Raw genomic sequence first — 17,332 nt, 5'->3', positions numbered from 1 at the left:
ACTCTGTGGAGGGGTCTGAAAATTAGGGCCACATCTGATGGCTCGATGTGATGATGAACTATTGATATCAGCAATCAGGGCTTGCTCTGAATGGGCAGGGATGTTCCTGCTTGGTGCAGAATGGGCTCTCAATGCTGGTCCCTGAACTGCTGTTTTTTTGTGGGGAATCTGCTCCTCCATCCTGAGCAAATTTGAAGGTTCTCTGGAGCCATGCATTGCTCTCAAGTCCTACAGCCCAGTAATTAAGCATCATTCTTCTTGAAAGGCATAGGATAAACTCTCCCTTTTCCTATCTGAAACCTTGTCTGTGTGTGTGTGTTTTTTTTTGTTTTTTATTTTTTTACCTGGACATGTGGGAGAGCCATCACCACCCTCCTTTGAGGGAGAAACCTTGCTTCCAAGCTTCATCCCTGATGGCATTGGAACAGTGGTGGTTCTTGAAAACTGGCCCTAGCTTGGCTCTGAGCTGATCACAAGCTCAGGTTGTGATGCTTGACAGACTGGTGGGTGCTTCGTATGGTTGGGAAGTGGCTGTGACCCAGCAGAGACAGCTTCAAGTTTCCCTGTGGGCAAGGGAACACCACCACCTTGACCCTGCAGAGGTGTATCCACCACCGGGTATGGTTTAGGTTGCTCTTGCTACTGTCTAGTTCATCTTTGGCTTTCTTTTTCTGTAATGCAAGCAACTGGAAGATGAGGTTCCCAACTCCCTGCCCAGCTTGGAGAAATGTTGGGTTAAAGTGATTTTATAGGGGAAGTTTGGTGCTTTGTGGCATTGGCACATGCCACAGGGCTCCCCAGAATTCACCCAACCTCTTTGACTGGGGAAACATTCATGATTTCCCCACCCATGTTGCTGCCAGTGGTGGCTACAGATCTGGATGTTTCTGGTCCTGTCACTTTTTGTGATAAAGGGGCTTCATCTTTCCCCAACATGCTGAATCTCAGGTCCCCTACTTCTGAGGGGATTGAGGGTGCCTGTCCCCAAATCCACACAGTCCTGGGAGACGTCTCATCCAAAGACTGCCTCTCCTTCCATGTCTATGATGCTCAGCCTGATGCCACCTCCACGTCCTGCTCTTAGTCACTAAACCCTGCAAGCTTGTCCTGTTCTCTGGGCAGGAATGTCCCTGGGGATGTTTCCTTGGGGCCTCAAGAGGCAGCAGGGCCTGGAGCCCCCCTGCCATGAGGAGAGACCCCGAGAGCTGGGGCTGCTCGGCCTGGAGAGGAGGAGGCTCAAGGGGAGCTTCCCCATGTCCCTGTGGCTTTGCAGGGAGGTGCGAGAGGCCGGGGCCCCTCTGTTCAAAAGAGACAGCCCCACATGGACCATCGAGGCCAACTCCTGTCACTGTCCCCAGAGAGCAGAGCTCAGCGCCTGCCCCTCTGCTCCCCTCATGAGGGAGCTGCAGGCCGCCATGAGGCCTCCCCTCGGCCTGCTCTGCTCTGGGTTCAACAAACCAAGGCACCTCAGCAACTCATGTGTCTTCCCCTCTAGGCCCTTGACCAACTTTATAGCCTTTCTTAGGACACTCTTTAATAGTTTCTATGTCCTTGTTACACTGGAGCTGCTTTTCAGCCTCTTTTTCTGTGTGGTCCTGAGCTCTGGGTGGCCCTGTTTCATCAGGGGACTGGACCAGAGGTGCCTCCAACCTTGGTCATTCTGTGATGAGAATTGTCTGCATTTGTTACAGGTCACAGCCCAAATCCTGGAGAAAGGGACCTGCAGTGGGACAGCAGCTCTCAGAGACCAAGGACGGAGTTGGGGTAGGAAGCCTAGGGGGTACAGGTGGCTGCCAAGACCCAATCTTCAATGGGATGCGTCCCTTAGCATCTCTTCTGTGTGTCTGGACTTCAGGATAATTGCCCTCCTTTCCGAATATCAACAATTTTTCACTTCTTATTGCTTCCTACAGGTCCTGAAATCAAGTGGTGGTGTTTCTGGCATGGCTGCATCCCTCTCTGGAGAGCCTGGGGGTTCGGGGTTGTCTCTGGGGGTCACTGATATGAGGGTGGGGATGGAGAAGGAGCTGGACTCCTCTGTCCCACAGCAGAAAGGGGATTCCCGAGACCCAAAGAGGAAAAAAGAGAAGAAGCAAGAGCAAAGGAAGCAGAGGGAGAAGGGGTTGCTGAAAAAGGGAGGGAGCAAGAAGGATGAGTTTGAGGAAGATCTTGGGGGTGTGATAGAAGGCATCGAGGATGAGGATGGTGCTGATGGGGATGGGAACTGGGGAGTGGGGCAGGACAGAGCCAAGCAAGGGAGCAGCAGTTGTGTCCAGGAAAGGGGTAATGAGAAGGAAAAGCAGGAGAAGAGGAAAGCAGAGAAACGCAAGAAGGTGAAAATAGAGGGGGAGGAGAAAATGGGGAAGAAGAAAATAAAGAAGGAAAAAATGCTGGAAGAGGAGCAAGAGCTGGAGAGGGCAAATGAGGAATTAGGAGGGGGAGATGGACCAGGAGGGATCCAGGGGAGATATGTGGTGGGAAAGGAAAGTGAAGATGGGAAAGGAGTAAAAGAGGAGGTGTATGTGCAAGGAGATGAGAGATGGGGAGAGGAAGAAGATGAGATGGGGAAGGGAGATGGGCCAGAGAAAGGGAAAAAGCAGAAAAACAAGGAGAAAAAGCCAAAAGAGAAAAAGGAGATGGGGAAGAAAAGTAAAGAGAAGAGCGAAAACGAGGAGATCCCAGAGAAAACCCGGAAAAGAAAATCTAAGGAGGAAGGAGAGGAGAAGAACAACAAAAAGGCTAAAAAGGAGGAGAAAGAAAAAGAAGAGGCAGAAAAGAAGTGGAAATGGTAAATGTCTTGCATGTGTTTGGCCTCTGGGCAGGTTTAACTTGAATGTAACTGGGGTTTTTCATCTTATTTCTGAGAGTAAAACTGTAAAAATCCCGTTTTATGATCTTTATTAACTGCTTGGCTGTATTTTCCTAAGCCCTGAACTTAGCTAAGCACTCTTGGCAGGACGGAACAGGGTGAGAGAGGATGGGAGGTCCCAACTACAAAATAGTATTCATATGGTATTTTTATGAGGTATGCTGTTATAAGATTATATATTTCTCCTCAACTGGCTTTGCTGGTGTCCAGCCAGGCAAGGGATGTGCTCACGGCTGGTGGAAGGAGATAACCCACAAATCCACTTCCATATCAGAGGGAGCCATGTCGAGGAGGTCATAACGGGGCTGCAGGTTTTTTCTCTTTGCAGTGTTTTTTGGATGTTCTAGTCAAGATTTTTGCTTAGGAGAGCATCAGAAAAGAGCACATGGATGGGGCTGATAGAGGGACAACATCTGCTCTAATTTTTTCAAGGTGGAGAGCAGTGGCTTTAGCCACTTGGTGTCATTCTGTTCCCAAGCACCCCAATACCTGAGGCAGGGAAGGAGCATTTAGGGGGGCTGGATGTTTTGCAGACCCTCACAAACCCCAGAGCCTGGGCAGAAGAGGGCTGCTGGGCATTATCCCAATTATCCCAGACTGGGATGCTTATGGGCAGCATCCACATCCTGGACCTTTGGGACAGCTTTTTTGGGGCATGAGGTGCTTTGAAAATAGATGACTTTTTGTTGTTGTATTTTGCTTTTTTTTAAGCAGTGCTGCTAGGTAAACTTAATTTGCAGCAGAATTGCCCCAAAACACGCTCAGGACTACACTTCCCATAAGGCTACACAGCCCTGACACGTGGGGAGAGCCACAACCTGGACCTTTTGGTGCTGGTGGCTTTTCCTGGCGATGCTTCGGGCAATGCCACCCTGCCCTGGCAGGTAGCGGGGTGCTGGGGTGGGATGCAGGGGGGGTGACCAGCTCTGGGGGCACAGGGTGGCATGTACTGGCGTCTCACCACCTCGCTGCTGGGTCGGGGGGTCCCTCGACCCCGGATGATCCCCACAGGCCTCCGTGCAGGCTTGGGGGGCTGCAGCAGGTAAGTGCAGGTGGTCCCGGGGTGGAGGATTGCATGAATTTGGGGAAGAGAGACGGAGACCTTACCAGTGCTCCTTAAATCACAAATCACCCTTGTAGATGCCTGCTTTTCAGAGGTGCTCCCAGCTACGTTTTCTGCAGCCTGTTGCATTTTATAATATATATTTATATCTTCCTAAATATCTTTTTAAATATATTTTTTTTTCCTGGTGTAATGCCCTACTTGATGCAATCTATCCAGCTTTTGATGCAATCTCCTCCTGCGGGGAGGAGACAGCTCTGAAATACTTCCGGGGCACTGCTGAATGAGAAACACGCTTTTAGTTACTTTTTTTCCCCTGGGGGTAAAATCTTGTTGTTTCTCCTGCAATCCTAATTTTCCTGGAGATGCTGGGGTTAACGGGCTGGGTCCTGCTGCTGCCCACCCAGCTGGTGCTGAGCCCTGGGGTGCGGATCCCCTGCTTGTCCCCAAATGCTCCTCGGGCAGGCTTCTTCCTCTGCCACACACCTTAGTTCTCTCTTTTAATTTCACGTTTAAAGTGTTCATTTAAAAAAAAAAAAAAATCCTCTTCAGGGTGGGTGTCTCGATTTCTTTTTCTTTATTTTTTAAATCCTTATTTTGCAGCCGAGGTTTATGGTGCCTTTAAAATCCTCCTTGCTCTGGGGGGGGGATGGAGGGAGGTGTTTTAAGGTCTGATTTGCATTAAGATTGCAGGACAGGGTGGTGGTTGCCCATGAGCCCTTTTTTTTTTTTTTTTTTTTTTTTTTTTGGTGCCTATTAAAGGAGGCAGTGGAGGGCTGGGGTGTGTGTTAACCCTTGCAGCCTCTTTAATACAACCTGAGCAGCCTTTGTGGCCCAAGGGTGGGATTTTGGTGGCTGTCCCATGGGTTTGCCTGATGGCTCCATCCCTTTGCTCTCCCCCTGAGTCCCTCCACGTCCCACTGAGCACATCCCTTCCCTCCTCAGGATGCTTTTCCCTCGTTTAGGTCATTATTTTCCACGTTTGAAAGAGTGGGGAAACTGAGGCAGCATCAGGAGTGATGGAATTTCACTTGAATTTTGTAGCAATGCTCAGGAGAAGGTCTCAAACCCTGAAGCAGAGATGCTCTCATGGCTCTGCGTGCCTCTCATGGGTCTGTGTGCTTCTGTCCCAGGTGGGAAGAGGAGAAGACAGCCGACGGGGTGAAGTGGACACAGCTGGAGCACCGAGGACCCTATTTTGCCCCCCTCTACGAGCCGCTGCCTGATGATGTGCAGTTTTATTACGATGGTAAGCCCACCTTGGGAGGAGGTGTGTGTTGTTCTCTGCACAGCCAAGGATGTGATTATCTCCTCTTATATAAAGAGGGGCATAATGCTGGGCATGAATTATTAAATGCTGAAAATATTGCAATATCCTCAGTCGTGTCTGAGGCTTGCTCCTCTGCTCACAGCTTTTTCTGGTGTGGGGTGTGCAGTCATGGTCCCTGAGCTTCTTGAGGGGAAGCGATGCATCTTGATGCCATCTCTTGAAGACCTTGTGTACATTTTCTGAATATATATATATATTTTTTCTCCCTCCCAGCCTATGCATAGCATTTTTTTTTCCTGATTAACATACTTTCTGGGTTTGAGCTTTAAGTCAGCTCACGCACGGTTTCTCTGCACACTGGAGGGAAAAAGCGTTTTTGCTTTTGATGAGAGCTGCAGCTTCTCTGTCCCATGGTCTCAGTGACATGTCACTTGTCCTCCAGGACACTGCAGGATCTGGCCAGGCTGCTCTGACCTCCTGGTCACGGCTCCCTGTGTCCCCAAAGCCACCACGTTTCATCTTGCTGCAACCCAGTGCATCAGTGAGGGGCTGAGAGGTTGGAGGGATGGATCCAGGCTTCTGCTGGCCTTCCTGGGTTTCTCACTGTGGTTGTTGGGCTCTTTTCTTCCACACTTTTGTCTCCAGCCCTGAACTGTTCCCTCTGGAGTGGGGAAAGGAGGCAAGAAGGACCATGATGGGAATCATCCAAGGGATGCTGGAGAGAGGAAGGGACCGCAGTCCCTTCTTAGTCCTCCTCAAGCTTTCTCTGGGGCTTCCTATTTTTATTTTTTGAGTATAGGGGGGGGGAAAAGAGGCCAATTTGGGAAAATGAGGTGTGTGGCAACACTGTCAGCAGAGGGCACTGCTGGGATATCGATGGGGCTGTTGGAGACTTCTGTTTTTTTGGCTCACTAAGGAGAAATCTTGTCGTATACATGTAGTTCGTGTAGGGTTTGGACCTCCTCTGTGGTTTCTGCTCCGTTGCAGATCCATCTGTATTGTGTGCATCCAGGCTGGTGGCTTTGGCTTGGCATCTGGAGAGCAGTTGGCTCGGTTACTGTAAGGTTTCACCGTTCCTGGGTGAAAACCCATGTTTTTGTGCCCAGGCAGCAGCCCTGAGTAGGAAGGGAGCTGCTGCACGTAGGCTGCTGTGAGGCTGTGACTCACCATGCTCTGCAGTGCAGGTGGAGGTCAAAACACCAAAATCAGCACCTGGTGTAGGCAGGATCGAACCATCCCTGGAGCTCTGCAGGGCATTTTTTTTTTTTTTTTTTTTCCTGTGGCTTGCCTAGAAAAGCTATTTTAAAGAGTGTACGTCCCAGGAAGAACCAGAATGTTCCCTGGCTTCTTTGGGTTTTGTTGCTACAGCCAGGGAGCTCGGGAGTGGCTGGTGGTGGCTTTGCCACCTCCAAAAAATGATCCAAAACCCTCTTGTGGTCATCCAGTGAATCTTGCACCTGTATTTATTTCATGCATGTTTTCTTTGAGCTTCCCATGATTGCTCAATCTGCATAGAAGATGATTTGAGATGAAGCTATGAGAGGGATCCTGGCTGTTCAGCGTGGTCCTGGAAGTGATTACGGCTGGAAAACAAACCTTTGTGTTGCCTCGTTAAGCCAAGAATTTGGGACTTAATGTTGCAGGACAGCTGCTGAAAGCCTCATGGCTCAGCGACCTCGGTGTAAACCGGGCTCTTACAGAGAACAAAATGATGAAATGTGATTGCAAATTAGTCGTGGCAGTGTCCTGCTGTGCTGAGAGCTCTGGGGATTGATCCACAAGCAAGGCTGCTTGGTGTATGGGGGTGCCAGTGTCCATTCTCAGCCCGTGTCCCTTTTTGGCACCATGCTGAGCATTGGGGACTGACCAGGTGACCTCCTGGGGCTGCAGAGTGGGACTGTCCCCAAAACTGCTGCTAATGCTCCTCTCTCTTCCCAGGCAAACCCCTGAAGCTGAGCCTGGCCACGGAGGAGATTGCTACCTTCTATGCCAAAATGCTTGATCACGAGTACACCACCAAGGAGATCTTCCAGAACAACTTTTTTAACGACTGGAGGAAGGTACCTTCCCTGCAGGGGGGCTTCCTTGCTGCCCGTCCTCTGCATTAAACCCCCCAGCGTTAAAACTGTTATCTGCAGGCATAGCATGGGAGGAAGGGGATGGTTTTTTGGGGTTTAGCTCTTTATTTCTGTGCTCCCTATGGGTTTGGGCCAGGGCTTGCTGTCTACAGCAATCCTTGAGCACTTCTTGTTGGCACTTGAGCTCCTTTTGAGTTCAAGTGATGCTGTCTAACAGAGTAGGCATGGGGTCTACCAAACAGCTTTGCAAGCTATTTAGGGTGTGCCTTCCTCTGTAGGATTAACATCAAGAACCTACAGCACCATGGCTCAGTCCCCCTGCACAAGCAAGACCCCTCCTAGTGCTTACCTCACCCTTCAGTGCCCCTTTTTCAGACCCTGACATCTGCGTGCAGTCCCCTTTGGGACCATTTATTCCTGCAGCAGAGGTTTGAGGCTGCTCCACCCCAAAGCTGGTTGTATTTTGCTTCCCAGCTCAGGTGTCCAGAGCAGCCTGGCCTCCTGTTGGGGCAGCTTTATCTGCCCTTGGGTGGATGTTGCTGATGTGGCTGTTTCCCTATGATTTTTCCGAAGAACTGGTGTGCAGCTCTGTATTTCCTTTTCTCTGGGGTGAGACGTAGCCAGCAGCACTGTGCAGAGATGTTTTTGCCAACTGTATTTACCCAAACTGTCTTTGCCTAGTCCCTGTCATCTCTCCCTCAGGAGATGACCCCTCAGGAACAGAAGATAATCAAGCACCTGGACAAGTGTGACTTCAGGGAGATCCACAAGTACTTTGTAGACAAAAATGAGGCACGGAAAGCGCTCCCCAAAGAGGAGAAGCAGGTGAGGACTGTTTCCCATGATATCTGGGGCTGGCTGATATGCTTGGGGACCAGCTTGAGGTGTCCTATCTCCTGCTAGGCTCTTTTTTTTTTTGGTGGGTGATGTCCTCACCTGAGACCTCTTAGGTATTTGACTGGTTCCATCTCTCCAGGGTCATCACAGCCTTCTTCATTGAGCTTTTCTGCAGGTGGTGCATGCCTCCTGGCTTTGAGAAGTCCCAGTCATCCTCAGGCCATGGTTTGGGGTCCTGTCTTATCCAGGAGGTGGTGGACCCTTGCTATATGGCACTAATGAAACCCAAGCTTTGTTTCATCAGCATCTCATGCTGGGACAGCATCATGATGAGGGTTTGCAAAGCAGGTGGAGGTGATCTGTGTTATGCTTGACTCTTTCTCCAGTCCTTTGAGCTTTGTCTTTCCTGCCTTGATCTCTCCAGGGAGAGGATGGAGGGCAAGCACAAATTATAGGGTTTCAGCTATGTCTTGTAGGGTGATGGTGGCATGGTGCTCGTTTCAGAAACTGAAGGAGGCAGCAGACAAGATCCAGGAAGAGTATGGGTACTGCATCCTCGATGGGCACCGGGAGAAGATAGGCAACTTTAAAACTGAGCCTCCGGGGCTTTTCCGTGGCCGCGGTGACCACCCCAAAATGGGCATGCTCAAGAAGAGGATCATGCCAGAGGATGTGATAATCAACTGCAGCAAGTGAGTTGCCGAGAGAAGAGCTGAGGTTGTGGGGCTGCTTTTGGGGCTGGGATAAACAGCACATCTCCTCTACGTGGAGCTGCCACAGGATTTTGCTCTCTGCTGCATCTGGAGCTGTCCTATAACCTCCTGGGACCTCCAGACCTCTGCTTTGCAGTGAGGTCTGACCTAGTCTGTATGTGGCTGAGGAAGCTGGTCAGCAGTCCTGTCTCTTGTTGGTGCTAGCACCTTTAGCAGGATATCAGCTGCACGCCCAGCAGTGCTCCTATTGTCTCTTTGAAGCTGGGACAGCTGGGTATTGTTTCTGCTATGCTTCTCAAAAAAAAAAGTGTAATTTTTCCTCACTTCACAGGTCTTTTTTTCTGTCTGGAAGCATTGGGATCATCCTCACTGGGGAAGGAAGAGTAGCAATCACTTAAGAGTATATTTGCTATAAATGATGTTGGTTGGGTTGGCCTTAATTCACCCGCAGGAAGACCTTGTGGCCTTGCTTCAAATCAGTCCCCACCAGCCCAACAAGTTCTCCTCTTGTCCTCAACATCCAAAGGGTACAGACTGATCATGTAATTGAGCAATTTGGGGCAGGCTGTGTGCTTTCAGTAAGGAATGCTGTAGCTTCTTGACCATCCTTTGTTTGCTGTGAAGAAATGGTTGAGATGCTGACCCGTTTCTTCTCCTTTTGTGGCCTCTTTGGTATGAGGGCTGTGTTCTTGCTCTGTCCCCAGGGACTCCAAGATCCCCGAACCTCCTGCGGGCCACAAATGGAAGGAGGTGCGCTTTGACAACACGGTCACCTGGCTGGCCTCGTGGACTGAAAACATCCAGAACTCCCTGAAGTACATCATGCTGAACCCCAGCTCCAAGCTGAAGGTCAGTGAGGTGCTGCTTTTTGTGCAGGGCTTGTTGCCTTGCGGGCCACTGGCCTTTTGCCAGGTGGAAAGGTTTAGGGAAAAAGATGTGGCATGTCAACAAAAACATACTTTCCTTTCCAAGAAAAAGGAGATAAGATAGATTAATTAAACTAGATTAAATGGGATGCCCTTGGTTGTGATTGGGGGTGAAAAAAGGGTAAACTCTTTAAGCATCGAGCCTGTTTTTAGGGACGGATTGCTGGCAGAACTGTCCCAGTGCCATGCTGCTTGTTTTCATCCTGGGAAGGCTGTTGAAAGCTGGGCAGGGGCAGAGGGGATCCACAGGGTATGAGATCCAATGGGGTCTGGTCCATTTGTGCCAGCAAACGGGAGGACAGGAGGAGGTGGGATCACCATCTGCAGCCCTGTGGGAGGGAGGGAGTGAACACAGCGGGGAGAGAAAGGTGACTTAAAGCTATTTCCAGTCCTCAAAGCTAAATGAAAAATAAGGAAACCACAAGCCAAGCAAGCACATCGTGCCAGTCCACGCTGGTGGTGTGTGAGTATCAGTGGCCGTGGCTGTGCAGTGCTGGACCAGTTGGCTCCTAGTTTACCCTGTGCTGTCCACAAGCTGGTGGAAGGCTCATGCAGACTATGAGCAGCTCCAATTTTGTGAGGATCCTGAACCCAGTGCAGCCAGCAGAGGGCACAGAAACCCCAGCTGAGCTGTTTCTGCTTTAATTTTTCATTTCCTGGATTTATTTTTTTGAGAAAGCACTGGGTTTTGAGTGATACTTAGACCCTGGAGGTTGTGTTTTCCAAAACAGGGGCTGGCTGGTGGAGATGGAAATAAGACAGGGCACTGAGTGGAAATGCCCTGGCCTCTTTTTTTCCAGGGGGAAAAGGACTGGCAGAAGTACGAGGTAGCCAGGAAGCTAAAGGACGTTGTCCACAAAATCCGTGCTCAGTACCAGGCCGACTGGAAGTCCAAGGAGATGAAGAAACGGCAAAGAGCAGTTGCTCTCTACTTCATTGATAAGGTACCTGTGGCCTTACCCTGGCCCCCCAGGGTGAGGGTTTTTTAAAATTATTTAGTTTCTTTCTTCCTGATGTCCATGCCCTCTTGTGGTGGAGTTGTGGTGGGTTGGAGGTGACTCACGGTCTCCTGTGGCTCCTTCCAGCTGGCCCTGCGAGCTGGCAATGAGAAAGAGGAAGGGGAGACTGCGGACACAGTTGGCTGCTGCTCCCTGCGCGTGGAGCACATCAAGCTGCACCCCAAGCTGGACGGGCAGGAGCACGTGGTGGAGTTTGACTTCCTGGGGAAAGACTCCATCCGCTACTACAACAAAGTGTCGGTGGAGAAGCCGGTGAGCATGGCTGAGATCGGTGTCAGGGCCATTGTGGTGCAAGGGGGCTTTGGTTCACTTGGTGGTGGTCCCAAATCCGCATCTGAAATGTGTGTTTCAACCCCACTGTGACAGCACGTGCAGGAGATGCAAGGGTGTTGTGGGCCTGGAGAAGAGGGTAGAAGCTTTGGGGTAGGGATTTCAAGGATGTTTTAGCCCATGAACTGTGAGAGAAGTCCTGCTTCTTGCTGGAGGGAGCATCCTCAGTTGACTGAGTGGGAATTAAAGCTTGAAAGTGTCCCCATTCCTTTTCGTTTTGCCTGTGAGATGAAGTTAATGCAGTTTGTGGGGAAAAGTGGAGTGCCAGGGATAGCAGGGATGGGGAGAACAGTCTGTGGCACCAGTGTTTGAGGTCTCAGTGGAAGTTCTTGAAGTTGAGCAGGTTGGTGCTGTGGTAGGATGTGTGCTCCATGAGTATAAATCAGTGTATCTGGATGAGGGGATGAGGAGGCAGATGGAGATGAGGGAGGTGTCTGGGAGCAGTATGCTCTCTGTCTCTGACCAGGACCATCCCTTCTTCCTCTCTAGGTGTTCAAAAACCTGCAACTCTTCATGAAGAACAAGGACCCAGGAGATGACCTCTTTGATAGGCTCACTGTAAGTTGTCACCTCTCTGCTCTTGAACCCCCTTGACAGGAAAAAAGTCGCAACATCCCAACTTCTTTTAGCATTGGCAACATCTTTCCTTTCCCAAACACAGGCTTGTCTGTCTGCCTGCGCCCACGACTAACCCATATCCCTGCTAAGGAGGTGTTTTTCTGCTGCTTTCCTCCTGGAACTTATTTGCCTGGGCTTTTTTTAGCCTGGGAAGACCTGCCCACGTGCATGTTGCCCAGGACATTGGTGGAGGTGTCAAATCTCAGCTGTCTGACATTTCCATGCCTTGCTGGGGCTCAGCAAAAAAGGGAGAGAGACTTCAGGAGCATAGGGGTGCTGGAGAGATGTGCTGCAGCCTTTTCCTCCCAGGAACCCTCTTAGAAAAATTTCTACCTCCTCTTCAGCATCAAATATGGGCTGCTGCTCCCTGTGCCCCCCCCCTTCTGCCACATGCCCACAAACCCACTTGTCCATCTTGCTTCTAAGGAAGGCTCTCTCCAAACCCCAAATGAGTCATTTTAGCATCTTCAGTTTCTGCTCTGACTGCAGCCCTGTGTGCTCTGTAGAAGAAAGATATCAGATGTGGTATGTGTGAGATGTGATACTGGATGTGAGATATGTCCCCTTGGACATAAATAGGCAGAAATTGTTCAATTTGAGGGAAGTTCTTTGTGAATTTTAGTGTTTGTCCTAATCTTCAATAGTTGAAGGCCTGACCCAATAGGTAGATCTGCAAGTTACAGAGGATGTGTGTTTTGTTTTTTTTTTTTTTTGAGACTTTTTCTAAATGCCTACTGCGTTTGTTTAGGCAAAATATGATGGTCTGAGAAGTGATTTATTGTCCTGGCTTCTGCTGCTTCTCCTCCTTTTTTTCTTCACTTTGTCCTCTCCTCCTTCCTCCAGACGGTCATCTTGAACAAACACCTCCAAAATCTGATGAATGGCTTGACTGCCAAAGTGTTCAGGACCTACAATGCTTCCATCACATTGCAGGAGCAGCTCAAGGCCCTCACTAACCGTGAGTTTTTAAGAATTTGTGTTGCCCCCAGCTGCCATGTGGGGGCAGTGGGCTCAGATGTCCACCCATTGCCTCATTGTCCCCATAACTACCTGCTCCTTCTTGGCTGGTCATGCACCACATTGTAGGGTGGTGTGGGTGCTTATGGGTGCATGCAACAGGTTAGGAGCCATGCCGAGTGATGAAATCAAATTACCTGCTCAATGGTAGTCTGACAGCCAAGACAGGATTAGATTTTTCCCCTTCTTTGTATTGTTTATTGTGTTATTTCTGTCCTGCCTTCTAGTGATGAGATGCACTTTCAAATTTGGTGCTTCCCAGGTGTCCTTTACCAGTTTCTACAGCTAACAATGCTCTCTCCTGAGAAAGGATGGGAAAGGCAAACATCTTGCTGTTGTTCTGCTCTGCTCTCTGTCTTCTCCAACTCCCAGAGAGGAGACAAATAACGATCCTGCACTTTATTTCCAGCTGAAGACAGCGTTGCAGGAAAGCTGCTCTCCTACAACCGAGCTAACCGAGCTGTGGCCATCCTGTGCAACCATCAGAGGTCCACGCCAAAAACCTTTGAGAAGTCAATGCAAAACCTCCAGAGTAAAGTGAGGAAGACCAAACTGAGAGCCCTCACCCTGCTCCCACCTCACCAAGCTCTTTCTTGGATGTGAAAAGGGAGGGGGGTGAATAACCTGATGCCTAAAGAGATTGCCCTGATCAAGTGTGGCATCTAGGAAATGTACCAGAAGTGGTGTGGGTGCATCCACAACCCAGGGGTGGAGTAAGGTCAAATGCTGGTTGAAGCCCATGTGGCACTGAATTCTTTTCACTGCTTAGTGTCTTCAAACCAAGCTGGATGCTGTTAGTGATGCCACAGCTCAGGACTATGGAAATGAGTTCTCCTATTTAACTGTTTGTAGGAGAACCAGCTGAAATTTAATGGGTTTCCTATGGAAATTCCACAAACTGACTTTTAATTGTCTTCAGATCTTTTGTTCATGCTCTACCACTGGGCTTGGGACTTTGCAGTAGGGTCCAATATTGTTGTGAGCCAGTCAATCTCAGACATGTGCACAACATGAAAAAGCTGTGAGTTTTTCCAAACATTCACGTTGGAAAAAGCCTCTAAGATAAGAAAGTCCAACCCTTAACCTAGCACTGCCACGTTCACTGTTAAACCATGTCCATGAGCTCTACATCTACACGTGTCTCAGGCAGTTATTGGATTTAGAGGTTTAGATCAAGGCTGATGAGAAGTTGAGGAGCAATTTGGTATGGTAAGGGAGAGGCAGCTGAAATCCCTGGGGAGGACAGGAGCATGGGCTCACTCTGTGTTTGCCTTCACAGATTGATGCCAAGAAGCAACAGCTGGAGGAAGCCGAAAAAGAGCTGAAAAAAGCTGAAGATGAATTTGAAGAGACAAAAGATGCCAAAGCAGAGGCGTGAGTGACTCTTCCTTACAATTCCTGTTTGCAGAGGGGTCTGGCTGGGACCTGTGGGTGGGAACGGTGTAGTCCAACACCCTACATGTAGCTCATGGGAACTGAATTGGGTACTGGGTGCCTCCTGTCCTATGGGAGTCGAGTGGATGGATGGAGGTCTTGTGGTTGTCTGCAATAGCAGGACAAAGAGTTCCTTGAGGGGATGTTTCTGTGCTCATATCTCCAAATACTTGGATTTCAGCCCAAGCTGCTGGGTTGTCCTACAAATGTCATGGTGTAAAGGATGCCTGACTTGCGTTAAGGCCAGCTTCAACCCCAAGTTTTCTTGTGAGATTTTTGGGTGGAGGATTTGTCATATATCTCTCCCCTTCCCAGAGCCCTAATGTGACTTTCTGCCCAGTGACAGAGGGCAGCTGGAGAAAAGGAAATAAAGCTTTTTTTTTTTTTTTTGTACTGTGGGGTTTCTTGTCCTGCTTTTGGCTTGTGCTGCTAATGTGCAGAGCAGGCTGCCTGAAATGGTCACTGCTCACAGAGTCTGGATCTGAGGAGGTGGTCTCTGCTGGCTGCAGACTTTTGTACTTGTACAACTTTAGTGCTAATAGTTAAGATGTGATTTTTATTTTTTTTTTTTCCCCTCAAGTACTCTCACCTGATAGGTTAGTACTACATAGCATCTTCTGCTTTGCCATTCTGGAGCTATTTCCAGGCTCAGGACTTAGAGTGAATTTAGAGACTGCTCCAAGCTGAAGCTCGTTAGCTTCATATCATGCTCCCAGGCAGCATCAAGCCAGGAGAACTGCTGTGTTTTGCCTCTGCTGCTTCTTTTTTTTTCCCTTTTAACTTGCTGTGTTGCTCTTCCTTTGCCCTCAGCAATATACGGAAGAAAAAGAAGCTGTTGGAGCGTCTAAAAGAGCAGCTGGCCAAGCTGAATGTCCAGGCCACAGACAAGGAGGAGAACAAGCAGATAGCTCTGGGCACGTCCAAGCTGAATTACCTGGACCCCAGGATTAGCATAGCCTGGTAAGTCTTGGGTGTGCTCCTATAGAGAGATGTGCAGAAAATCTGCTTGTTGGGGAACAAACGTGTCCAAGCCTTTTTGGTAAAGGAATAAACCTTGTGTCTAGCTGGCCAGAGAGACCTGTCCAAACTCTGGAGATGTTGGAGCAAAGTCCAAAGCTGCGGCCTCCCTTTCTGCAAATAACTGTTTGCAGGGTTTAGGGCAAGAAAGAGTCACTTTTTAACATCTTTATCAACTGTGTAAGGGTAATTAGGGAAGCTAAGGAATTATCACAGATGATGAGGGAGGACTACCATGGTGGGAGCCAGGTGGGATGGGTTGTGCAGCCCCTGGGATGTCCCCTCAGTGCCTTGTGCTCTCCGTAGGTGTAAGAAGTTTGGTGTGCCCATTGAGAAGATCTACAACAAGACACAAAGGGAGAAGTTTGCCTGGGCGATCGACATGGCTGATGAGGACTTTGAATTTTGAGAAAGCGCCTTTCCTGTTACCTCATGCTCATTTGGTGCTGTTTAATATCTTTCTTTTTTACATGCTGCAGCAGTTGTTGCAGATGTGGGGTGCTTGCCTAAAGGAAGTTTGATCTATGTATTTCATATTGTTTTTTTGTATAAAAACTAGAAACCAGATGTTTAAAACAACTGACTTGTTACGCTCGTTCTCAGTGCAGTAACTTCGCTGTGAACTTTTAATTCCTCTCCAGAGCTGCCAAGTGCACTGGATCTCTTCTTTTCTCCTCCTTGAGAGTATGGGAAGAAGATTTGAGAGCCTTAACAGTGCCAATAAATGAGATTACAGAGTCTAATCCCATCTCCTTGCTGTAATGGAGATGTGCTATGCTTTTAGCTACTCTGAATTAGCCTGATGGGGAAATATGAGGCAATGACAGCACTGAAACAGGCAGCTGCAGGATAAGACCTGGGCTTGGGTCAGGGGATACAGTGGGAGGAAAAGGAAAAATCTGAGGGTGTTCTTGTGGCATTTTGCCCTCAGGATGTGAGAGAATTGTGCAATTGCACTGACATAATCAAAAGGGAGAGGCTTTGTGTTGCTATAGGAGGAGTTCCATCCTTGAGAGGGAGGGATGCTTCTTCCTTCCCCTGGACACAGAAGGCAGGGACCAGCTCCATAAAATGCTGCTGCTTGCTCAGTTGGCTGCTTTTCTGAGGGAGGGGGGAAAAAAGTGAGATTTGCATATACCTGGCAACAATTAACCTAAGTGCCAGTAAATATCAGGTGTAGGATGTTGCAATGGCAGCAAAAACTTATTGCATCTCAGGGCTGATGTTCAGGTTGCTGTAGTCCAAAGCAGTCAGAGCATCCTGTGTGTTCACTTTCTGCCACTTATTCTGGTTTTAAATTGTTTCAGTTGGGAGTCATTAAAACTGGAAGTGATCTGTCTGAATATTGGGATACTGGAGGCCAGAGGCTTTCTAGCAGCTTATCCAAGACATAGTTCCACTGAGAGCTGATGCACAGAGTCCAAGCTGGAATTTGGTCTCTGGAATGGGTGTGTGAATGCTCAATTGTCCACAGGGATTAGGCTTGATATGAAGTGCTTTGCCTTCAAGCAAAAAGCCTACCTGCACATCTCCAAAACAATTTGTGTTGGTTCCTAAGGGCCCATATGTGAAACAGAGCCCCTCCACTTGCTGCTGCATGTTAGCTGAGATGGGACAAGTACAAGGAGAAACGCAGGAGGGAAAACAATGTTTTTATCTCACATCTGCAGTAGGAGGGCATGTGCAATGCTCTACCACATGGCTGAGATGTGGCAGCTTACGAAATTCTGATCACCAGGACTCTCTCTCCAAGCCGTAAGTGCTTATTTAGGGTTTGAAGAGACAAGTGAGTCTTAAAACAGGGATCTGAAACAATCTGATGGCAGAAGTGAGAGGGGATTTACTTACTTTTTCTGACCAAGCTAACCCAGTTGCCAACTGGACAGGAGCTGCCAAATGTGCTGTGACCCCTATGTTAGATTTGTACCTGTGAACACAAGGGACCCAGTGTTCCTTGTTCCTGGATCCACTGCATAGAGGTATTTTCCTGCCCACTCTGTTACAAATGCTTTCTGGCTTTAAAAATTGTCGAAGTTATTAATCACCACTAACTGTGGTGGAAAGGTCCCATCTAGCAAGCCCGTAGAGGGGAAAATGCTCATTTCCAGTTGCAGAAAAAGGAGCAAGATATAAGTGGGTGT

At 48.9% G+C, this 17,332-nt stretch overlaps 1 protein-coding gene across 3 annotated transcripts; it reads left to right on the top strand.

Annotated features, from left to right (window-relative positions):
• Positions 1-2,450: 2,450 nt before the first annotated feature.
• TOP1MT (DNA topoisomerase I mitochondrial) lies at positions 2,451-15,934 on the top strand. 3 transcript variants are annotated; one of them, XM_084508493.1, is made up of 14 exons: positions 2,451-2,788; positions 5,066-5,181; positions 7,141-7,262; positions 7,983-8,105; positions 8,622-8,809; positions 9,535-9,679; positions 10,557-10,700; positions 10,842-11,027; positions 11,595-11,663; positions 12,567-12,681; positions 13,150-13,277; positions 14,020-14,114; positions 14,985-15,134; positions 15,498-15,934. In XM_084508493.1, the coding sequence occupies exons 1-14, from the start codon at positions 2,562-2,564 to the stop codon at positions 15,598-15,600; spliced, it is 1,911 nt and encodes a 636-aa protein (XP_084364619.1). In that variant the 5' UTR covers positions 2,451-2,561; the 3' UTR covers positions 15,601-15,934. The 3 variants fall into 3 exon arrangements, with proteins under 3 accessions (XP_084364619.1, XP_084364621.1, XP_084364620.1); XM_084508495.1 differs by lacking the exon at positions 2,451-2,788 and adding an exon at positions 3,655-3,753; XM_084508494.1 differs by lacking the exon at positions 2,451-2,788 and adding an exon at positions 3,688-3,911.
• Positions 15,935-17,332: the final 1,398 nt, after the last annotated feature.

The sequence above is a fragment of the Aythya ferina genome (genome assembly GCF_964211825.1).
Source record: "Aythya ferina genome assembly, chromosome: 2".
NCBI classification, from domain to species: domain Eukaryota; kingdom Metazoa; phylum Chordata; class Aves; order Anseriformes; family Anatidae; genus Aythya; species Aythya ferina.
This window is presented reverse-complemented; position numbering and strand designations above follow the sequence as displayed.

What these genes read in the sequence shown, in the direction of transcription:
- TOP1MT (XM_084508493.1), top strand. Translation starts at nt 2,562, where the DNA reads ATGGGGAAGGGAGATGGGCCAGAGAAAGGGAAAAAGCAGAAAAACAAG. An exon ending in TCCCCAAAGAGGAGAAGCAG is followed by an intron (nt 8,106 to 8,621) that starts GTGAGGACTGTT and finishes TGCTCGTTTCAG; the next exon opens with AAACTGAAGGAGGCAGCAGA. An exon ending in ACCCCAGCTCCAAGCTGAAG is followed by an intron (nt 9,680 to 10,556) that starts GTCAGTGAGGTG and finishes CTTTTTTTCCAG; the next exon opens with GGGGAAAAGGACTGGCAGAA.